This window comes from Engystomops pustulosus, chromosome 6, assembly GCF_040894005.1.
Source record: "Engystomops pustulosus chromosome 6, aEngPut4.maternal, whole genome shotgun sequence".
Taxonomy (NCBI): Eukaryota; Metazoa; Chordata; class Amphibia; order Anura; family Leptodactylidae; genus Engystomops; species Engystomops pustulosus.
This window is the reverse complement of record NC_092416.1, coordinates 59,253,806-59,272,240: the sequence shown is the minus strand read 5'-3', so window position 1 is coordinate 59,272,240 and position 18,435 is coordinate 59,253,806. Positions and strand designations below refer to the sequence as shown.

Below are 18,435 nucleotides of genomic sequence, written 5' to 3'. Positions count from 1 at the left end.
ATGAGGAGGAGGAGGAGGAGTGGATAAATTATTCAGGTTGAGCTTCCTTCACCTGCTGGAGATTGGAAATTAGGAGAAATCCATGCTTTATTCATCTTGATAAGCGTCAGCCTGTCAGCGCCGTCAGTCGACAGGCGTGTACGCTTATCGGTGATGATGCCACCAGCTGCACTGAAAACCCGCTCGGACAAGACGCTAGCGGCAGGGCAGGCAAGAACCTCCAAGGCGTAGAGCGCCAGTTCGTGCCACATGTCCAGCTTTGAAACCCAGTAGTTGTAGGGAGCTGTGTGATCATTTAGGACGATGGTATGGTCAGCTACGTACTCCCTCACCATCTTTCTGTAAAGATCAGCCCTACTCTGCCGAGACTGGGGACAGGTGACAGTGTCTTGCTGGGGTGACATAAAGCTGGCAAAAGCCTTGTAAAGCGTACCCTTGCCAGTGCTGGACAAGCTGCCTGCTCGCCTACTCTCCCTCGCTACTTGTCCCGCAGAACTACGCACTCTGCCGCTAGCGCTGTCAGAAGGGAAATACTGTTTCAGCTTGTGCACCAGGGCCTGCTGGTATTCATGCATTCTCACACTCCTTTCCTCTCCAGGGATGAGAGTGGGAAGATTTTGCTTGTACCGTGGGTCCAGGAGAGTGAACACCCAGTAATCGGTGCTGGAATAAATTCTTTGAACGCGAGGGTCACGGGATAGGCAGCCTAGCATGAAATCTGCCATATGCGCCAGAGTACCAACGCGTAAGAATTCACTCCCCTCACTGGCCTGACTGTCCATTTCCTCCTCCTCCAACTCCTCCAACTCCTCTTCTTCTGCCCATACACGCTGAACAGTGAAGGACTCAACAATGGTCCCCTCTTGTGTCTCGCCAACATTCTCCTCCTCTTCCTCCTCATCCTCCTCCACCTCCACCTCCTCCGATATGCGCTGAGAAACAGACCTCAGGGTGCTTTGGCTATCAACAAGGGAATATTCTTCCCCCGTCTCTTGTGACGAGCGCAAAGCTTCCGACTTCATGCTGACCAGAGAGTTTTTCAACAGGCCAAGCAGCGGGATGGTGAGGCTGATGATGGCGGCATCGCCACTGACCATCTGTGTTGACTCCTCAAAGTTACTCAGCACCTGACAGATATCAGACATCCACGTCCACTCCTCATTGTAGACTTGAGGAAGCTGACTGACCTGACTACCAGTTCTGGTGGAAGTTGACATCTGGCAGTCTACAATCGCTCTGCGCTGCTGGTAAACTCTGGATAACATGGTCAGTGTTGAATTCCACCTCGTGGGCACGTCGCACAACAGTCGGTGAGCGGGCAGTTGGAGGCGGCGCTGCGCTGCCCTGAGAGTGGCAGCATCTGGGCTGGACTTCCTGAAATGCGCACAGATGCGGCGCACCTTCGTGAGCAAATCAGACAGATTGGGGTATGTCTTGAGGAAACGCTGCACTATCAGATTTAACACATGGGCCAGGCATGGCACATGTGTCAGTCTGCCGAGTTGCAGAGCCGCCACCAGGTTACGGCCGTTGTCACACACAACCATTCCCGGCTTGAGGTTCAGCGGTGCCAGCCACAGATCAGTCTGCGCCGTGATGCCCTGTAATAGCTCTTGGGCGGTGTGCCTTTTGTCGCCTAGGCTCAGCAGTTTGAGCACCGCCTGCTGTCGCTTAGCGACGGCACTGCTGCTGTGCCTAGAGCTACCGACTGATGGCGCCGTGCCCACGGATGGTAGTTCGGAGGAGGAGGTGGAGGAGGGGTGGGAGGAGGAGGAGGCATAGTAGGCCTGAAACACCTGGACCGAGGTAGGCCCCGCAATCCTCGGCGTCGGCAGTATATGAGCAGCCCCAGGGTCAGACTCGGTCCCAGCCTCCACCAAGTTAACCCAATGTGCCGTCAGCGATATATAGTGGCCCTGCCCGGCAGCACTCGTCCACGTGTCCGTGGTCAGGTGGACCTTGTCAGAAACGGCGTTGGTCAGGGCACGGATGATGTTGTCTGACACGTGCTGGTGCAGGGCTGGGACGGCACATCGGGAAAAGTAGTGGCGGCTGGGGACCGAATACCGAGGGGCGGCCGCCGCCATGAGGTTGCGAAAGGCCTCGGTCTCTACTAGCCTATAGGGCAGCATCTCCAGGCTAAGCAATCTGGAGATGTGCACATTAAGGGCTTGGGCGTGCGGGTGGGTTGCACTATATTTGCGTTTCCGCTCCAGCGTCTGGGGTATGGAGAGCTGAACGCTGGTGGATGCTGTGGAGGATCGTGGAGGCGACGATGGGGTTTTTGTGGCAGGGTCCTGGGCAGGGGGCTGACTAGCAGCTGACACAGGGGAAGGAGCAGTGGTGTGCACGGCCGGAGGTGAACGGGCTTGTTGCCACTGAGTGGGGTGCTTAGCATTCATATGCCTGCGCATACTGGTGGTAGTTAAGCTAGTAGTGGTGGAACCCCTGCTGAGCCTGGTTTGGCAAATGTTGCACACCACAGTCCGTCGGTCATCCGGTGTTTCCTTAAAGAACCTCCACACTTCTGAAGATCTAGCCCTCGCCGCAAGAGCCCTCACCACGGGAGCTTCACTAGTTGACAGTGGCGCTGATGCACCAGCTCTGGCCCTGCCTCTCCGTCTGGCCCCACCACTGCCTCTTCCAACCTGTTCAGGTCGAGGACTCTCCTCCGTCTCAGAAGCACTGTGTTCACCCGGCCTCTCAACCCAGCTTGGGTCTGTCACCTCATCATCCTCCGATCCCTCAGTCTGCTCCCCCCTCGGACTTCCTGCCCTGACAACAACTTCCCCACTGTCTGACAACCGTGTCTCCTCATCGTCGGACACCTCTTTACACACTTCCACTACGTCAAGAAGGTCATCATCACCCACAGACTGTGACTGGTGGAAAACCTGGGCATCGGAAAATTGCTCAGCAGCAACCGGACAAGTGGTTTGTGACTGTGGGAAGGGTCCAGAAAACAGTTCCTCAGAGTATGCCGGTTCAAATGCCAAATTTTCCTGGGAGGGGGCAGACTGGGGGGGAGGAGGCTGAGGTGCAGGAGCTGGAGGAGTGGCGATTTCGGTGACATGGGTGGACTGCGTGGAAGACTGACTGGTGGTGGACAAATTGCTCGAAGCATTGTCAGCAATCCACGACATCACCTGTTCGCACTGTTCTGGCCTCAACAGTGCTCTACCACGAGTCCCAGTAACTTCAGACATGAACCTAGGGAGTGTAGCTCTGCGGCGTTCCCCTGCTCCCTCATCAGCAGGTGGTGTCTCACCCCGCCCAGGACCACGGCCTCTGACCCCTGCAGTAGTTGGACGCCCACGTCCCCGCCCTCGTCCTCTACCCCTAGCCCTCGGGTTAAACATTTTTAAAATGAGAGTTATAACTTTATTTTTTTTTTTACTTTTTTTTGTTTTTTTTTGTGTTTTTTTTTTTTTTTTTGTGTTTTTTGTTTTTTTTTGAGTTTTTAAAACCAAACAATGCTATCCTATTGCTATGGCTATTTTCTAGCCAAGTATCAAAGGAAGCACAGTACTATGCCAGATGAGATGACACTGAGTTATTGCCTAATAGAAATCCAACCCCTACTGAATTTTGCCACTTCGGCCTTTGCTATGGATATGTGCGCCACTAAGCGCAGAACACAGCGGTCGCAAGTCCCACTACAAATTGCTCAGAATTGGCAAGTACATGCACTGCAGAAACTACAGCCACCAGCAGATCAACCAGAAATCAAATATATAGAACGCTACTGTAGGCTTCAAGATCAAGAAGCTGTTTGTATTCTCCTATGGCTATTTTCTAGCCAAGTATCAAAGGAAGCACAGTACTATGCCGGATGAGATGACACTGAGTTATTGCCTAATAGAAATCCAACCCCTACTGAATTTTGCCACTTCGGCCTTTGCTATGGATATGTGCGCCACTAAGCGCAGAACACAGCGGTCGCAAGTCCCACTACAAATTGCTCAGAATTGGCAAGTACATGCACTGCAGAAACTACAGCCACCAGCAGATCAACCAGAAATCAAATATATAGAACGCTACTGTAGGCTTCAAGATCAAGAAGCTGTTTGTATTCTCCTATGGCTATTTTCTAGCCAAGTATCAAAGGAAGCACAGTACTATGCCGGATGAGATGACACTGAGTTATTGCCTAATAGAAATCCAACCCCTACTGAATTTTGCCACTTCGGCCTTTGCTATGGATATGTGCGCCACTAAGCGCAGAACACAGCGGTCGCAAGTCTCACTACAAATTGCTCAGAATTGGCAAGTACATGCACTGCAGAAACTACAGCCACCAGCAGATCAACCAGAAATCAAATATATAGAACGCTACTGTAGGCTTCAAGAAGCTGTTTGTATTCTCCTATGGCTATTTTCTAGCCAAGTATCAAAGGAAGCACAGTACTATGCCAGATGAGATGACACTGAGTTATTGCCTAATAGAAATCCAACCCCTACTTAATTTTGCCACTTCAGCCTTTGCTATGGATATGTGCGCCACTAAGCGCAGAACACAGCGGTCGCAAGTCTCACTACAAATTGCTCAGAATTGGCAAGTACATGCACTGCAGAAACTACAGCCACCAGCAGATCAACCAGAAATCAAATATATAGAACGCTACTGTAGGCTTCAAGATCAAGAAGCTGTTTGTATTCTCCTATGGCTATTTTCTAGCCAAGTATCAAAGGAAGCACAGTACTATGCCGGATGAGATGACACTGAGTTATTGCCTAATAGAAATCCAACCCCTACTGAATTTTGCCACTTCGGCCTTTGCTATGGATATGTGCGCCACTAAGCGCAGAACACAGCGGTCGCAAGTCCCACTACAAATTGCTCAGAATTGGCAAGTACATGCACTGCAGAAACTACAGCCACCAGCAGATCAACCAGAAATCAAATATATAGAACGCTACTGTAGGCTTCAAGATCAAGAAGCTGTTTGTATTCTCCTATGGCTATTTTCTAGCCAAGTATCAAAGGAAGCACAGTACTATGCCGGATGAGATGACACTGAGTTATTGCCTAATAGAAATCCAACCCCTACTGAATTTTGCCACTTCGGCCTTTGCTATGGATATGTGCGCCACTAAGCGCAGAACACAGCGGTCGCAAGTCTCACTACAAATTGCTCAGAATTGGCAAGTACATGCACTGCAGAAACTACAGCCACCAGCAGATCAACCAGAAATCAAATATATAGAACGCTACTGTAGGCTTCAAGAAGCTGTTTGTATTCTCCTATGGCTATTTTCTAGCCAAGTATCAAAGGAAGCACAGTACTATGCCAGATGAGATGACACTGAGTTATTGCCTAATAGAAATCCAACCCCTACTTAATTTTGCCACTTCAGCCTTTGCTATGGATATGTGCGCCACTAAGCGCAGAACACAGCGGTCGCAAGTCTCACTACAAATTGCTCAGAATTGGCAAGTACATGCACTGCAGAAACTACAGCCACCAGCAGATCAACCAGAAATCAAATATATAGAACGCTACTGTAGGCTTCAAGAAGCTGTTTGTATTCTCCTATGGCTATTTTCTAGCCAAGTATCAAAGGAAGCACAGTACTATGCCAGATGAGATGACACTGAGTTATTGCCTAATAGAAATCCAACCCCTACTGAATTTTGCCACTTCAGCCTTTGCTATGGATATGTGCGCCACTAAGCGCAGAACACAGCGGTCGCAAGTCTCACTACAAATTGCTCAGAATTGGCAAGTACATGCACTGCAGAAACTACAGCCACCAGCAGATCAACCAGAAATCAAATATATAGAACGCTACTGTAGGCTTCAAGAAGCTGTTTGTATTCTCCTATGGCTATTTTCTAGCCAAGTATCAAAGGAAGCACAGTACTATGCCAGATGAGATGACACTGAGTTATTGCCTAATAGAAATCCAACCCCTACTGAATTTTGCCACTTCAGCCTTTGCTATGGATATGTGCGCCACTAAGCGCAGAACACAGCGGTCGCAAGTCTCACTACAAATTGCTCAGAATTGGCAAGTACATGCACTGCAGAAACTACAGCCACCAGCAGATCAACCAGAAATCAAATATATAGAACGCTACTGTAGGCTTCAAGAAGCTGTTTGTATTCTCCTATGGCTATTTTCTAGCCAAGTATCAAAGGAAGCACAGTACTATGCCAGATGAGATGACACTGAGTTATTGCCTAATAGAAATCCAACCCCTACTGAATTTTGCCACTTCAGCCTTTGCTATGGATATGTGCGCCACTAAGCGCAGAACACAGCGGTCGCAAGTCCCACTACAAATTGCTCAGAATTGGCAAGTACATGCACTGCAGAAACTACAGCCACCAGCAGATCAACCAGAAATCAAATATATAGAACGCTACTGTAGGCTTCAAGAAGCTGTTTGTATTCTCCTATGGCTATTTTCTAGCCAAGTATCAAAGGAAGCACAGTACTATGCCAGATGAGATGACACTGAGTTATTGCCTAATAGAAATCCAACCCCTACTGAATTTTGCCACTTCAGCCTTTGCTATGGATATGTGCGCCACTAAGCGCAGAACACAGCGGTCGCAAGTCCCACTACAAATTGCTCAGAATTGGCAAGTACATGCACTGCAGAAACTACAGCCACCAGCAGATCAACCAGAAATCAAATATATAGAACGCTACTGTAGGCTTCAAGAAGCTGTTTGTATTCTCCTATGGCTATTTTCTAGCCAAGTATCAAAGGAAGCACAGTACTATGCCAGATGAGATGACACTGAGTTATTGCCTAATAGAAATCCAACCCCTACTGAATTTTGCCACTTCAGCCTTTGCTATGGATATGTGCGCCACTAAGCGCAGAACACAGCGGTCGCAAGTCTCACTACAAATTGCTCAGAATTGGCAAGTACATGCACTGCAGAAACTACAGCCACCAGCAGATCAACCAGAAATCAAATATATAGAACGCTACTGTAGGCTTCAAGAAGCTGTTTGTATTCTCCTATGGCTATTTTCTAGCCAAGTATCAAAGGAAGCACAGTACTATGCCAGATGAGATGACACTGAGTTATTGCCTAATAGAAATCCAACCCCTACTGAATTTTGCCACTTCAGCCTTTGCTATGGATATGTGCGCCACTAAGCGCAGAACACAGCGGTCGCAAGTCTCACTACAAATTGCTCAGAATTGGCAAGTACATGCACTGCAGAAACTACAGCCACCAGCAGATCAACCAGAAATCAAATATATAGAACGCTACTGTAGGCTTCAAGAAGCTGTTTGTATTCTCCTACGGCTATTTTCTAGCCAAGTATCAAAGGAAGCACAGTACTATGCCAGATGAGATGACACTGAGTTATTGCCTAATAGAAATCCAACCCCTACTGAATTTTGCCACTTCAGCCTTTGCTATGGATATGTGCGCCACTAAGCGCAGAACACAGCGGTCGCAAGTCCCACTACAAATTGCTCAGAATTGGCAAGTACATGCACTGCAGAAACTACAGCCACCAGCAGATCAACCAGAAATCAAATATATAGAACGCTACTGTAGGCTTCAAGAAGCTGTTTGTATTCTCCTATGGCTATTTTCTAGCCAAGTATCAAAGGAAGCACAGTACTATGCCAGATGAGATGACACTGAGTTATTGCCTAATAGAAATCCAACCCCTACTGAATTTTGCCACTTCAGCCTTTGCTATGGATATGTGCGCCACTAAGCGCAGAACACAGCGGTCGCAAGTCCCACTACAAATTGCTCAGAATTGGCAAGTACATGCACTGCAGAAACTACAGCCACCAGCAGATCAACCAGAAATCAAATATATAGAACGCTACTGTAGGCTTCAAGAAGCTGTTTGTATTCTCCTATGGCTATTTTCTAGCCAAGTATCAAAGGAAGCACAGTACTATGCCAGATGAGATGACACTGAGTTATTGCCTAATAGAAATCCAACCCCTACTGAATTTTGCCACTTCAGCCTTTGCTATGGATATGTGCGCCACTAAGCGCAGAACACAGCGGTCGCAAGTCTCACTACAAATTGCTCAGAATTGGCAAGTACATGCACTGCAGAAACTACAGCCACCAGCAGATCAACCAGAAATCAAATATATAGAACGCTACTGTAGGCTTCAAGAAGCTGTTTGTATTCTCCTATGGCTATTTTCTAGCCAAGTATCAAAGGAAGCACAGTACTATGCCAGATGAGATGACACTGAGTTATTGCCTAATAGAAATCCAACCCCTACTGAATTTTGCCACTTCAGCCTTTGCTATGGATATGTGCGCCACTAAGCGCAGAACACAGCGGTCGCAAGTCCCACTACAAATTGCTCAGAATTGGCAAGTACATGCACTGCAGAAACTACAGCCACCAGCAGATCAACCAGAAATCAAATATATAGAACGCTACTGTAGGCTTCAAGAAGCTGTTTGTATTCTCCTATGGCTATTTTCTAGCCAAGTATCAAAGGAAGCACAGTACTATGCCAGATGAGATGACACTGAGTTATTGCCTAATAGAAATCCAACCCCTACTGAATTTTGCCACTTCAGCCTTTGCTATGGATATGTGCGCCACTAAGCGCAGAACACAGCGGTCGCAAGTCCCACTACAAATTGCTCAGAATTGGCAAGTACATGCACTGCAGAAACTACAGCCACCAGCAGATCAACCAGAAATCAAATATATAGAACGCTACTGTAGGCTTCAAGAAGCTGTTTGTATTCTCCTATGGCTATTTTCTAGCCAAGTATCAAAGGAAGCACAGTACTATGCCAGATGAGATGACACTGAGTTATTGCCTAATAGAAATCCAACCCCTACTGAATTTTCCCACTTCGGTCTTTGCTATGGATATGTGTGCCACTAAGAGCTAAACACAACGGTAGCAAGTCCCCCTGCTAATTCCTCACAAAATGGTAAAAGATGCAAATTAAAATAAAAAAAGTAGAACGTTATTGTAGCCCTAAGAAGGGCTGTTGGGTTCTTTGAGAATCACTCCTGCCTAACAGTAAGCTAATAGAACACCCTAACGCTTTCCCTGAGCAGCAGCAGCTCTCTCCCTAGCGGCATCCAGAGACAGAATGATCCGAGCAGCGCGGCCAGCGGCTAGTCTATCCCAGGGTCACCTGATCTGGCCAGCCAACCACTGCTATCGACGTGTAAGGGTACCACGTCATGCTGGGTGGAGTGCAGAGTCTCCTGGCTTGTGATTGGCTCTGTTTCTGGCCGCCAAAAAGCAAAACGGCGGGAGCTGCCATTTTCTCGAGCGGGCGAAGTATTCGTCCGAGTAACGAGCAGTTTCGAGTACCCTAATGCTCGACCGAGCATCAAGCTCGGACGAGCATGTTCGCTCATCTCTATTCCTGACCCCTGATCTAGACAATCTAGACACCAAGCTGTGTAGCTGCACTGATGCATAGTAGAAAACACAAAGTATTGGATAACAATTTCTTAGTATGATGGCATAGTATATGATTTTACGAAATCAAATGCACTGAAAAAGTCCTCATAAATTGAGGTGTGTCAGGGTGAAGCACCCCAATGTAGTGTAAACAAATTCTATAAATTGGTAACGTGACCTTACAAAGACAGATGTATTACAATGATTACATGACCAATTAAATTAACAAAATCTGGATTAAATAAAAAGAAAATTAATAAATCAGGGTTAAAGAATGACTAGTAATCCATAAGACAAGAGATGCTAATGTCTATGGTCACCCTACCAGTAATATCTCTGGAGTAGACCCCATTCAATACTTACATAGATGTAATGTAGCTCAGTGGTGGATTGTCCTCTATAACGGCTGAAGAGAATCCTGCCAGAGATTACACTGGATCTACAAGTTCCGGATATGTAAGGCAATACTTATTGTGTGTTTCTATAATTTTTTGTCAGAAACCAGCTATGAGAGGGTTAAACAAACTACAAAGTCTCAGCCTGTAAAGTGTATGTGACAAAGGACAGCAGAACAATCAGTATAATCTTTACCATATTTTCCACCGTCCTTAGATATTTAGCACAATGCATGTGTCCATTATATTCCGCCAGGTCGGCAGCTGTGTACCCATCGTGGTCTTTGATCGCAAGTTTAACACCATTTACAACGAGAATCTGGCAGCACTGAAATTCCAAGAAAAATATATATTATTATTATATTAAAGTGACTTTAACATATACAGTAGTTCTGGCACTTTGTACTATAGTCACCAGGGGTAGAGCCAAGCGGATCTGTCCATGTTTATTTCTAGTATGAAAGCATTATTTTATAGGGAACATGAGAAGATACATACGTCCCCCATACACTTCTATGGGCTCACAGCACCGTAGAAAGATAGGGCATGTCTTATCTTTCTAAGTGATACGGCGCCCTGCGCTGTATACTCCTGTGGAGAGGGGCGGGGGTGGGCTGCGCTCATCCCCTGCTACTCTCCGCAGCGCCGATGTTTGCCCGCCTTACTATGGTACGGCGGGCATACATCGTCTGAATGTAGCCTTATTTTGTATACTTTGCTCTTGTGTATCACTCCAATTGATAGATGTATGTCATGTTTGTTTATGGTAGTTATATTCTTGTACATAGGCGACATTATTATAGTAGTTATATTCTTGTACATAGGGGGCAGTATTATAGTAGTTATATTCTTGTACATAGGGGGCAGTATTATGGTAATTATATTCTTGTACATAGGAGGCAATATTATAGTAGTTATATTCTTGTACATAGGGGACAGTATTATAGTAGTTATATTCTTGTACATTGGGGCAGTAGTATAGTAGTTATATTCTTGTACATAGGGGGCAGTAGTATAGTAGTTATATTCTTGTACATAGGGGGCAGTATTATGGTAATTATATTCTTGTACATAGGAGGCAATATTATAGTAGTTATATTCTTGTACATAGGGGACAGTATTATAGTAGTTATATTCTTGTACATAGGGGGCAGTAGTATAGTAGTTATATTCTTGTACATAGGGAGCAGTATTATAGTAGTTATATTCTTGTACATAGGGGGCAGTATTATAGTAGTTATATTCCATTACATAGGGAGAAGTATTATAGTTGTTATAGTCTTGTACATAGGGGTAGTATTATAGTAGTTATATTCTTGTACATAGGGGACAGTATTATAGTAGTTATATTCTTGTACATAGGGGGCAGTAGTATAGTAGTTATATTCTTGTACATAGGGGCAGTATTATAGTAGTTATATTCTTGTACATAGGGGACAGTATTATAGTAGTTATATTCTTGTACATAGGGGGCAGTAGTATAGTAGTTATATTCTTGTACATAGGGAGCAGTATTATAGTAGTTATATTCTTGTACATAGGGGGCAGTATTATAGTAGTTATATTCCATTACATAGGGAGAAGTATTATAGTTGTTATAGTCTTGTACATAGGGGTAGTATTATAGTAGTTATATTCTTGTACATAGGGGACAGTATTATAGTAGTTATATTCTTGTACATAGGGGGCAGTAGTATAGTAGTTATATTCTTGTACATAGGGGCAGTATTATAGTAGTTATATTCTTGTACATAGGGGGCAGTATTGTAGTATTTGTATTCTTGTACATAGGGGGCAGTATTATAGTAGTTATAGTCTTGTACATGTGGGCAGTATTATAGTAGTTATATTCTTGCACATAGGAGCAGTATTATAGTAGTTATATTCTTGTACATAGTGGGAAGTATTATAGTAGTTATATTCTTGTACATAGGGGGCAGTATTATAGTAGTTATATTCTTGTACATAGGAGCAGTATTATAGTAGTTATATTCCTGTACATTGGGGGCAGTATTGTAGTATTTGTATTCTTGTACATAGGGGCAGTATTATAGTAGTTATAGTCTTGTACATGGGGGCAGTATTATAGTAGTTATATTCTTGTACATAGGGGAACAGTATTATAGTAGTTATATTCTTGTACATAGGGGGCAGTATTATAGTAGTTATATTCTTGTACATAGGGGCAGTAATATAGTAGTTATATTCCTGTACATATGGGGCATTATAGTAGCTATATTCTTGTAAATAGGGGGCAGTATAATGGTAGTTATATTCTTAAACATAAGGGCAGTAGTATATTAGTTCTATTCTTGTACATAGGGGGCAGTATTATAGTAGTTTTATTCTTGTACATAGGGGGCAGTATTATAGTAGTTATATTCTTGTACATAGGGGGCAGTAGTATAGTAGTTATATTCTTGTACATAGGGGGCAGTAGTATAGTAGTTATATTCTTGTACATAGGGGCAGTATTATAGTAGTTATATTCTTGTACATAGGGGGCAGTATTGTAGTATTTGTATTCTTGTACATAGGGGGCAGTATTATAGTAGTTATAGTCTTGTACATGTGGGCAGTATTATAGTAGTTATATTCTTGCACATAGGAGCAGTATTATAGTAGTTATATTCTTGTACATAGTGGGAAGTATTATAGTAGTTATATTCTTGTACATAGGGGGCAGTATTATAGTAGTTATATTCTTGTACATAGGAGCAGTATTATAGTAGTTATATTCCTGTACATTGGGGGCAGTATTGTAGTATTTGTATTCTTGTACATGTGGGCAGTATTATAGTAGTTATAGTCTTGTACATGGGGGCAGTTTTATAGTAGTTATATTCTTGTACATAAGGGAACAGTATTATAGTAGTTATATTCTTGTACATAGGGGGCAGTATTATAGTAGTTATATTCTTGTACATAGGGGACAGTATTATAGTAGTTATATTCTTGTACATTGGGGGCAGTAGTATAGTAGTTATATTCTTGTACATAGGGGGCAGTAGTATAGTAGTTATATTCTTGTACATAGGGGACAGTATTATAGTAGTTATATTCTTGTACATAGGGGGCAGTAGTATAGTAGTTATATTCTTGTACATAGGGAGCAGTATTATAGTAGTTATATTCTTGTACATAGGGGGCAGTATTATAGTAGTTATATTCCATTACATAGGGAGAAGTATTATAGTTGTTATAGTCTTGTACATAGGGGTAGTATTATAGTAGTTATATTCTTGTACATAGGGGACAGTATTATAGTAGTTATATTCTTGTACATAGGGGGCAGTAGTATAGTAGTTATATTCTTGTACATATGGGACAGTATTATAGTAGTTTTATTCTTGTACTTTGGGGGCAGTATTATCGTAGTTATATTCTTGTACATAGGGGGCAGTATTATAGTATATTATACACAAGAACAGTATATCATATTCTTGGCCACAGATTGCAACAGTATAGCGGTTATATAGCTATATTCTTGTTCTGCACTATAGTAGTTTTAGTGTTAAATAAAAAATACCTCCAGTTCCCCGTTTTCTGCAGCATCGTGAAGAGGGGTACCTCCAAAATTATCAGTGCTCATGTCCCCTCCATGGAGAAGAAGCCAGCTTAAGACCTTGGCATGACCTCTACTGGCAGCAAAGTGCATGGCAGTCGCTCCATCTGCATCTCGCTCAGAAAGACTTATATCTGTAAAACTCATCTGTAAATGTACAAAATATACCATTTTATACTAAGGGCAGCATCACTGGTCTTAAATCTTCTAAGTATTTGAAGCTTAATGGCCGAGATTTATTATTCAAACAGCACCTGGTTTCAGGCGCAATTTGCCCATAAATACATCTGCATGTGTAAAATGTCTGGTCCTACAGCAATGGCAATGTATTGTGTATATACCTTTAATTGTTTTATGGTTAGTGAAGAAAGGGGGCGATCTACCGAGTTGAGAGCAGCAGTACAGGAGGATTATGGGAAGAAGAAGGGAGGAGTTAAGGGTCAGTCAGTTTCGGGATGACCTGGAGGAGACAGGACGAAGCAGAGGCCAAGTGAGTTAGCACAGCTAGCAAAGTGCAGTAGAGCTGAGGAACATTGAGGAGCATATTGAGGAGGATAGCTCACCAAGGTGGCCTATGTCCAGGCCAGTTAACGTTCAAGTGCAAGTGTGGACTGGTTTCTTTAGGCACCGCCATCACTACAAGGCAAGTGACCTCCTCCTCCGTTCACCCCCTGGGAGCCAGCCCTAGTCGGGAAGGGTTAAACATCACACTGACCCACAAAAGTTATCTACCACGGAACCAAGTCAGCAATAATCCTGACTGGCATCGAAGACATTTGCCTACAAGTGTCCCCCCCCCCCCCCTCCTCCTCAGTGAGCACCATGGCCCCTGGTGCCCCTATCAGGAGAGAACTTTGGCCTAATGGTTAGAGGCCCCTAACTTGCAAATGTATATATGATGTCTTGGGGCTAGTATTGTGTCGCAGCTGCACTGCATCCGCCACAAAACTGAGCAGCTATAGGGGCGTTTCAGTCCATATTTCCACATTTATGCCGGCAAGTCTGACATTATTGTGGTGCACATCCTTTAAACTGAGTGCACCAGAGAAAAGGCAACCTGTCACCAGGAGAACCATTTTTAGCACTCCCCAAGTCCCCACAGAGCATAGTACATACACTGCCAAAGTGTTTTGTATAAAAAAAAATAGGTTTTACAGAAAAAAAGATATGTTATATTGTACCTTTCATTAGCATCTGCTGTGTGACTAGGCAGTTGCCTATTGGGAGGGGCTGGAAAGGAGCAGTTCCCCCCCACCCTTGGGAAACATGTGACCTTTTCAAATATATGAATAACTCCCCTCACTCAGGATTGGCTGTAGAGGAGCAGGGGGCGTCTCCAAGCCAAGTGATGGGTGTTTTCATATATTTGAAAAGGTAACATGGAGAAGCTGTTCCCCAAGGGGGGGTGGGGGGGTGGGGGGGGGACTGCTCCTTTCCAGACCCTCCCAATAGGCAACTGCCTAGTCACACAGCAGATGCTAATGAAAGGTACAATATAACATATCTTTTTTTCTGTAAAACCTATTTTTAATACAAAAACACTTTGGCAGTGTATGTACTATGCTCTGTGGGGACTGGGGGAGTGCTAAAAATGGGTCTCCTGGTGAAAGGTTCCCTTTAATGAAGATAGTGCTCCGGTCTTCATTAATCTGGTGCACTCTGCAAAATAGCGAGACAAACTTCATGTAGTTCAGGTTAGCTTACTATTAATAAATCTCGGCCAATGCTGCTACACAAAGGACCAGTTCTGCTCCAAGGTCCTGAAGGTCCATGGAAACAAACAAATTATTTTATTGTTCAAACGCAACTATTTGCTATAGAAGGTAAAGACTGGAACCCTCAGACTAAATGTAACACTTACCAACCACACAATGACTGTACTGTGACCCATCTGTGCAGCTGCGTGCAATGGGGTCATTCCATCTGAGGCTCTTACATGAGGGTCGGCCCCACAGTCTTTGACCAAATACTGAATGACTTCCAAATGTCCTTCTTGACAGGCTAAGTAGAGGGGTGTGGCACCATTCCTTGTCTGAGAATTAATTGCACTACAAAACAAAATAATGGAAAAGATACAATTAAAACATTACTAAGTTTCTGGAAATTGGGTGGATGTTCCAATTTACTGCTAGGATATAGGTTGAGAGTTCAGATAAAGGAGACTAGTAGCTTTAAATGACACCTCTGTGGAGTGGAGACTTAGGTTAAATGGGTATTCCCATGAAGACAAGATTCATAAAGGGAACCTGCCACCAGGAGACCCCTTTTTAGCAACCCCTCCATCCCCATAGAGCATTGCACATACACTGCTAAACATTTTTTGTATGAAAAACAAAACAAAATATATTTTATATATTACCTTTGAATTAGATGTACTGTGTGACTAGTCTAGTCTCCCCCTGGGCGGAGCTGAAGAGGAGTAGTTTCCCCCCACCCTTGGGAAACCGCTCCTCCGTGTGTGAGATTTTCAAAAGTGTACTCCCGCCCCTCACCCTTCTCCTTTATTCTTTCAGCCCCTGGCTCGCCCCCTGCACACGTCACCTACCTAGACCCCGACCTCTGTCCTGATTTCTCGCTGACCGCAAGGCATTCTTGCGCATGCGCAGTCAGCTTTTCTCGTACCGTGCACACGGGCATGTGCAGATGAAGCGGTGCCAGCTGCGAGGTCCCCGCATTTGTCTGTGCATGCGCCACACTACGCTACCGTGAGTTATTTTGCACAACGTTTCCTCCGTCTGATCCCTGGATACGGCTGTCACAACCACAGGCTCCCCATCCATTACCCAGGGACATATACTACAGACACTAAGGGGTTGCTCCAGAGCGAACCAGTACATCAGCCTCTCCCTCCATATTTCTTGCATGTACTACCTGCTGCAGACCTGCCAGGCTGTAGGACAGCCCTCCGGTCCCCATACCAAGCACCGTGACATCAGCATATCCTAGGCCGCAACCACCAGCCACACTGATATTCTGGGCCCCGGCTGCCTCCAGGCCCCAAGAAAAGGCTAGGCCCCGGTGGGGGGTGTTGCAAGGTCTTTATCCTAGGCATAGCAGAGCTGACTGAGAGTGTCATTGTGTTTTATATCCATCTCATGGATCTCATCAACTGCTATCTCTGATGTGTCTCATCTCTCTTTTTCTATATGTTAGATGCTAGTAGACTGTTTAGAAGCTAAATGAAAGTGTAACTCAACCCTGTACCCTGTTAATCTAAGCACATTGTCAGCACACGGCATCTCACAGCACAGATGGTTCATGTTGTGTCCGCTTAGAGAGTGCCCGTCCACACTATGGAATCTTACACTGACCATCGCTGAGTTATAGGAGCTAAAACAGCAATAAAACTGAACAGAATTGTAAAGTAAAGGGTTAAAAATTATCTTTATTGTGTAAAAATCACCATAGGATTGAGATTTGCGAATTTTCTTTCATGGGTAAACCCCTTTAAGTGGATAGAAGACCCCTTGTGTTAATAAGTCCTTATAAACAAAACTTTTATAAATAAATAACCCCTTAAATCTATTATATCATGATGACATTGTAAAATTATGTATCATGGTAGAGGTCATAAAATTTCTGTTTTTCGCTATGTACTCTTTGTCAATATGACTATAGATAACATCGGCCATAAATACGGGTGGGTAAACAAATACTTAAAACAATAAATACAAAATTATTAATATTATTGAATAATAATTTTAAACAGTTGGAAGCTAAAGCTCCCTGAGGTGATGAATGCACACAGCTAATGAGTTAGGCCCCTTCTACAGGATGAACTCGCATCACACTCGCAACGCATGCCCGGATCGCACGGCCCGAACACTGCAAACCGGAACGGAACTCAGCATGTCAGTTCAGTTCTGGTTTGCAGCATTGGGGCCGTGCGATCCGGGCAGCATGCGTTGTGAGTGTGATGCGAGTGTGATGCGATGTTCATTGCATCACACTTGAGAGTGTAGAAGGGGCCTTAATGTAGTTTGCTACTTTACTCATGTAATGTTAGGGCTTTCCACTAGATGGTGCTGTCTTACACCGCTCTGTTGAGCTGCAGTAGTTCTTGGCTGGCACTAAACCAATTATACACATATTTTATCAGATTAGGGCTGTCAGATGGTATTTACCAAGCTCCCTTTAAATGATTGCGAATTAGAGGACGCTCAGAGACTCAGAACCTTAACCCCTTACTGCCAAAGCCAATTTTCGCCTTCCTGACACGGCCCTTTTTTTCAAATCAGCCCTGTGTCACTATAAGTGGTTATAACTTTGGAACGCCTCAACATATCAAAGTGATTATCAAATTGTTTTCTCGTGACACTTCATGTTAGTTGAAAAATTTTGCTGGTATTTTTGCATTTATTTATGAAAAAATTTATATTCGGTGTAAATTTGGAAAAATTCTCAATGTTCAAAATGTTCTACTTTTTCCACACAGTTATAACAGCAAAAATACTTGATAACTAACATTAACATAATGGGGGTCATTTACTAAGGGCCCGATTCGCGTTTTCCCGAGGTGTTACCCGAATACTTCCGATTTGCGCTGTATTGCCCCGGGTTTTTGGCACACGTGATCTGATTGTGGCGCATCGGCGCTGGCATGCACGCAATGGAAATCGGGGGGCGGTGGCTGAACGAAAAACCCGTTGGATTCGGAAAAACCGCCACATTTTTTTAAAAAAAGTGTTGCTCGGCACGCGATTACCTTCATTCAGCCCGGCTTGGTGTACTCCAGTGCGTTCCAATGCTCTTCAGCACAGCAGCGACATCTGGTGGACGTCGGAGGAACTGCTGGATCGCGAATGGGCCGGGTTAGTAAATCTGCCCCATTGTCTGGTTTATGTCTCCAAGGGTTTATTTTTGCATCCTCTCATTTTTGTAGGATGTTATGAGGCTTTGAACGTTAGGTGCGATTTTTCACATTTTCATAATAAACACAAAATCACGGAATTGAGGGACCTGCTCAGATTTCAAGGCACTTTGAGAGACCTAAATAATAGTAAAACCGCATAAATTACCCCATTGAAGAAAATACACCGTTCAACGTATGTAAAACAACTTTTATGAAGTTTGTTAACCCTTTAATT

General features: G+C 44.3%; 1 protein-coding gene across 3 annotated transcripts in view; it reads right to left on the bottom strand.

Moving 5' to 3' along the window:
* LOC140135144 (espin-like) overlaps positions 1–18,435 on the bottom strand; it is a 163,774-nt gene that overhangs the window by 94,451 nt on the left and 50,888 nt on the right. For all 3 annotated transcript variants that reach the window (XM_072156256.1, XM_072156257.1, XM_072156258.1), the window contains exons 3-5: positions 15,210–15,396; positions 13,313–13,495; positions 9,980–10,111 (exon numbers count right to left, since the gene is read on the bottom strand). In XM_072156256.1, coding sequence (XP_072012357.1) covers positions 9,980–10,111; positions 13,313–13,495; positions 15,210–15,396 — 502 coding nt within the window. The remainder of the gene's footprint in view (positions 1–9,979; positions 10,112–13,312; positions 13,496–15,209; positions 15,397–18,435) is intronic.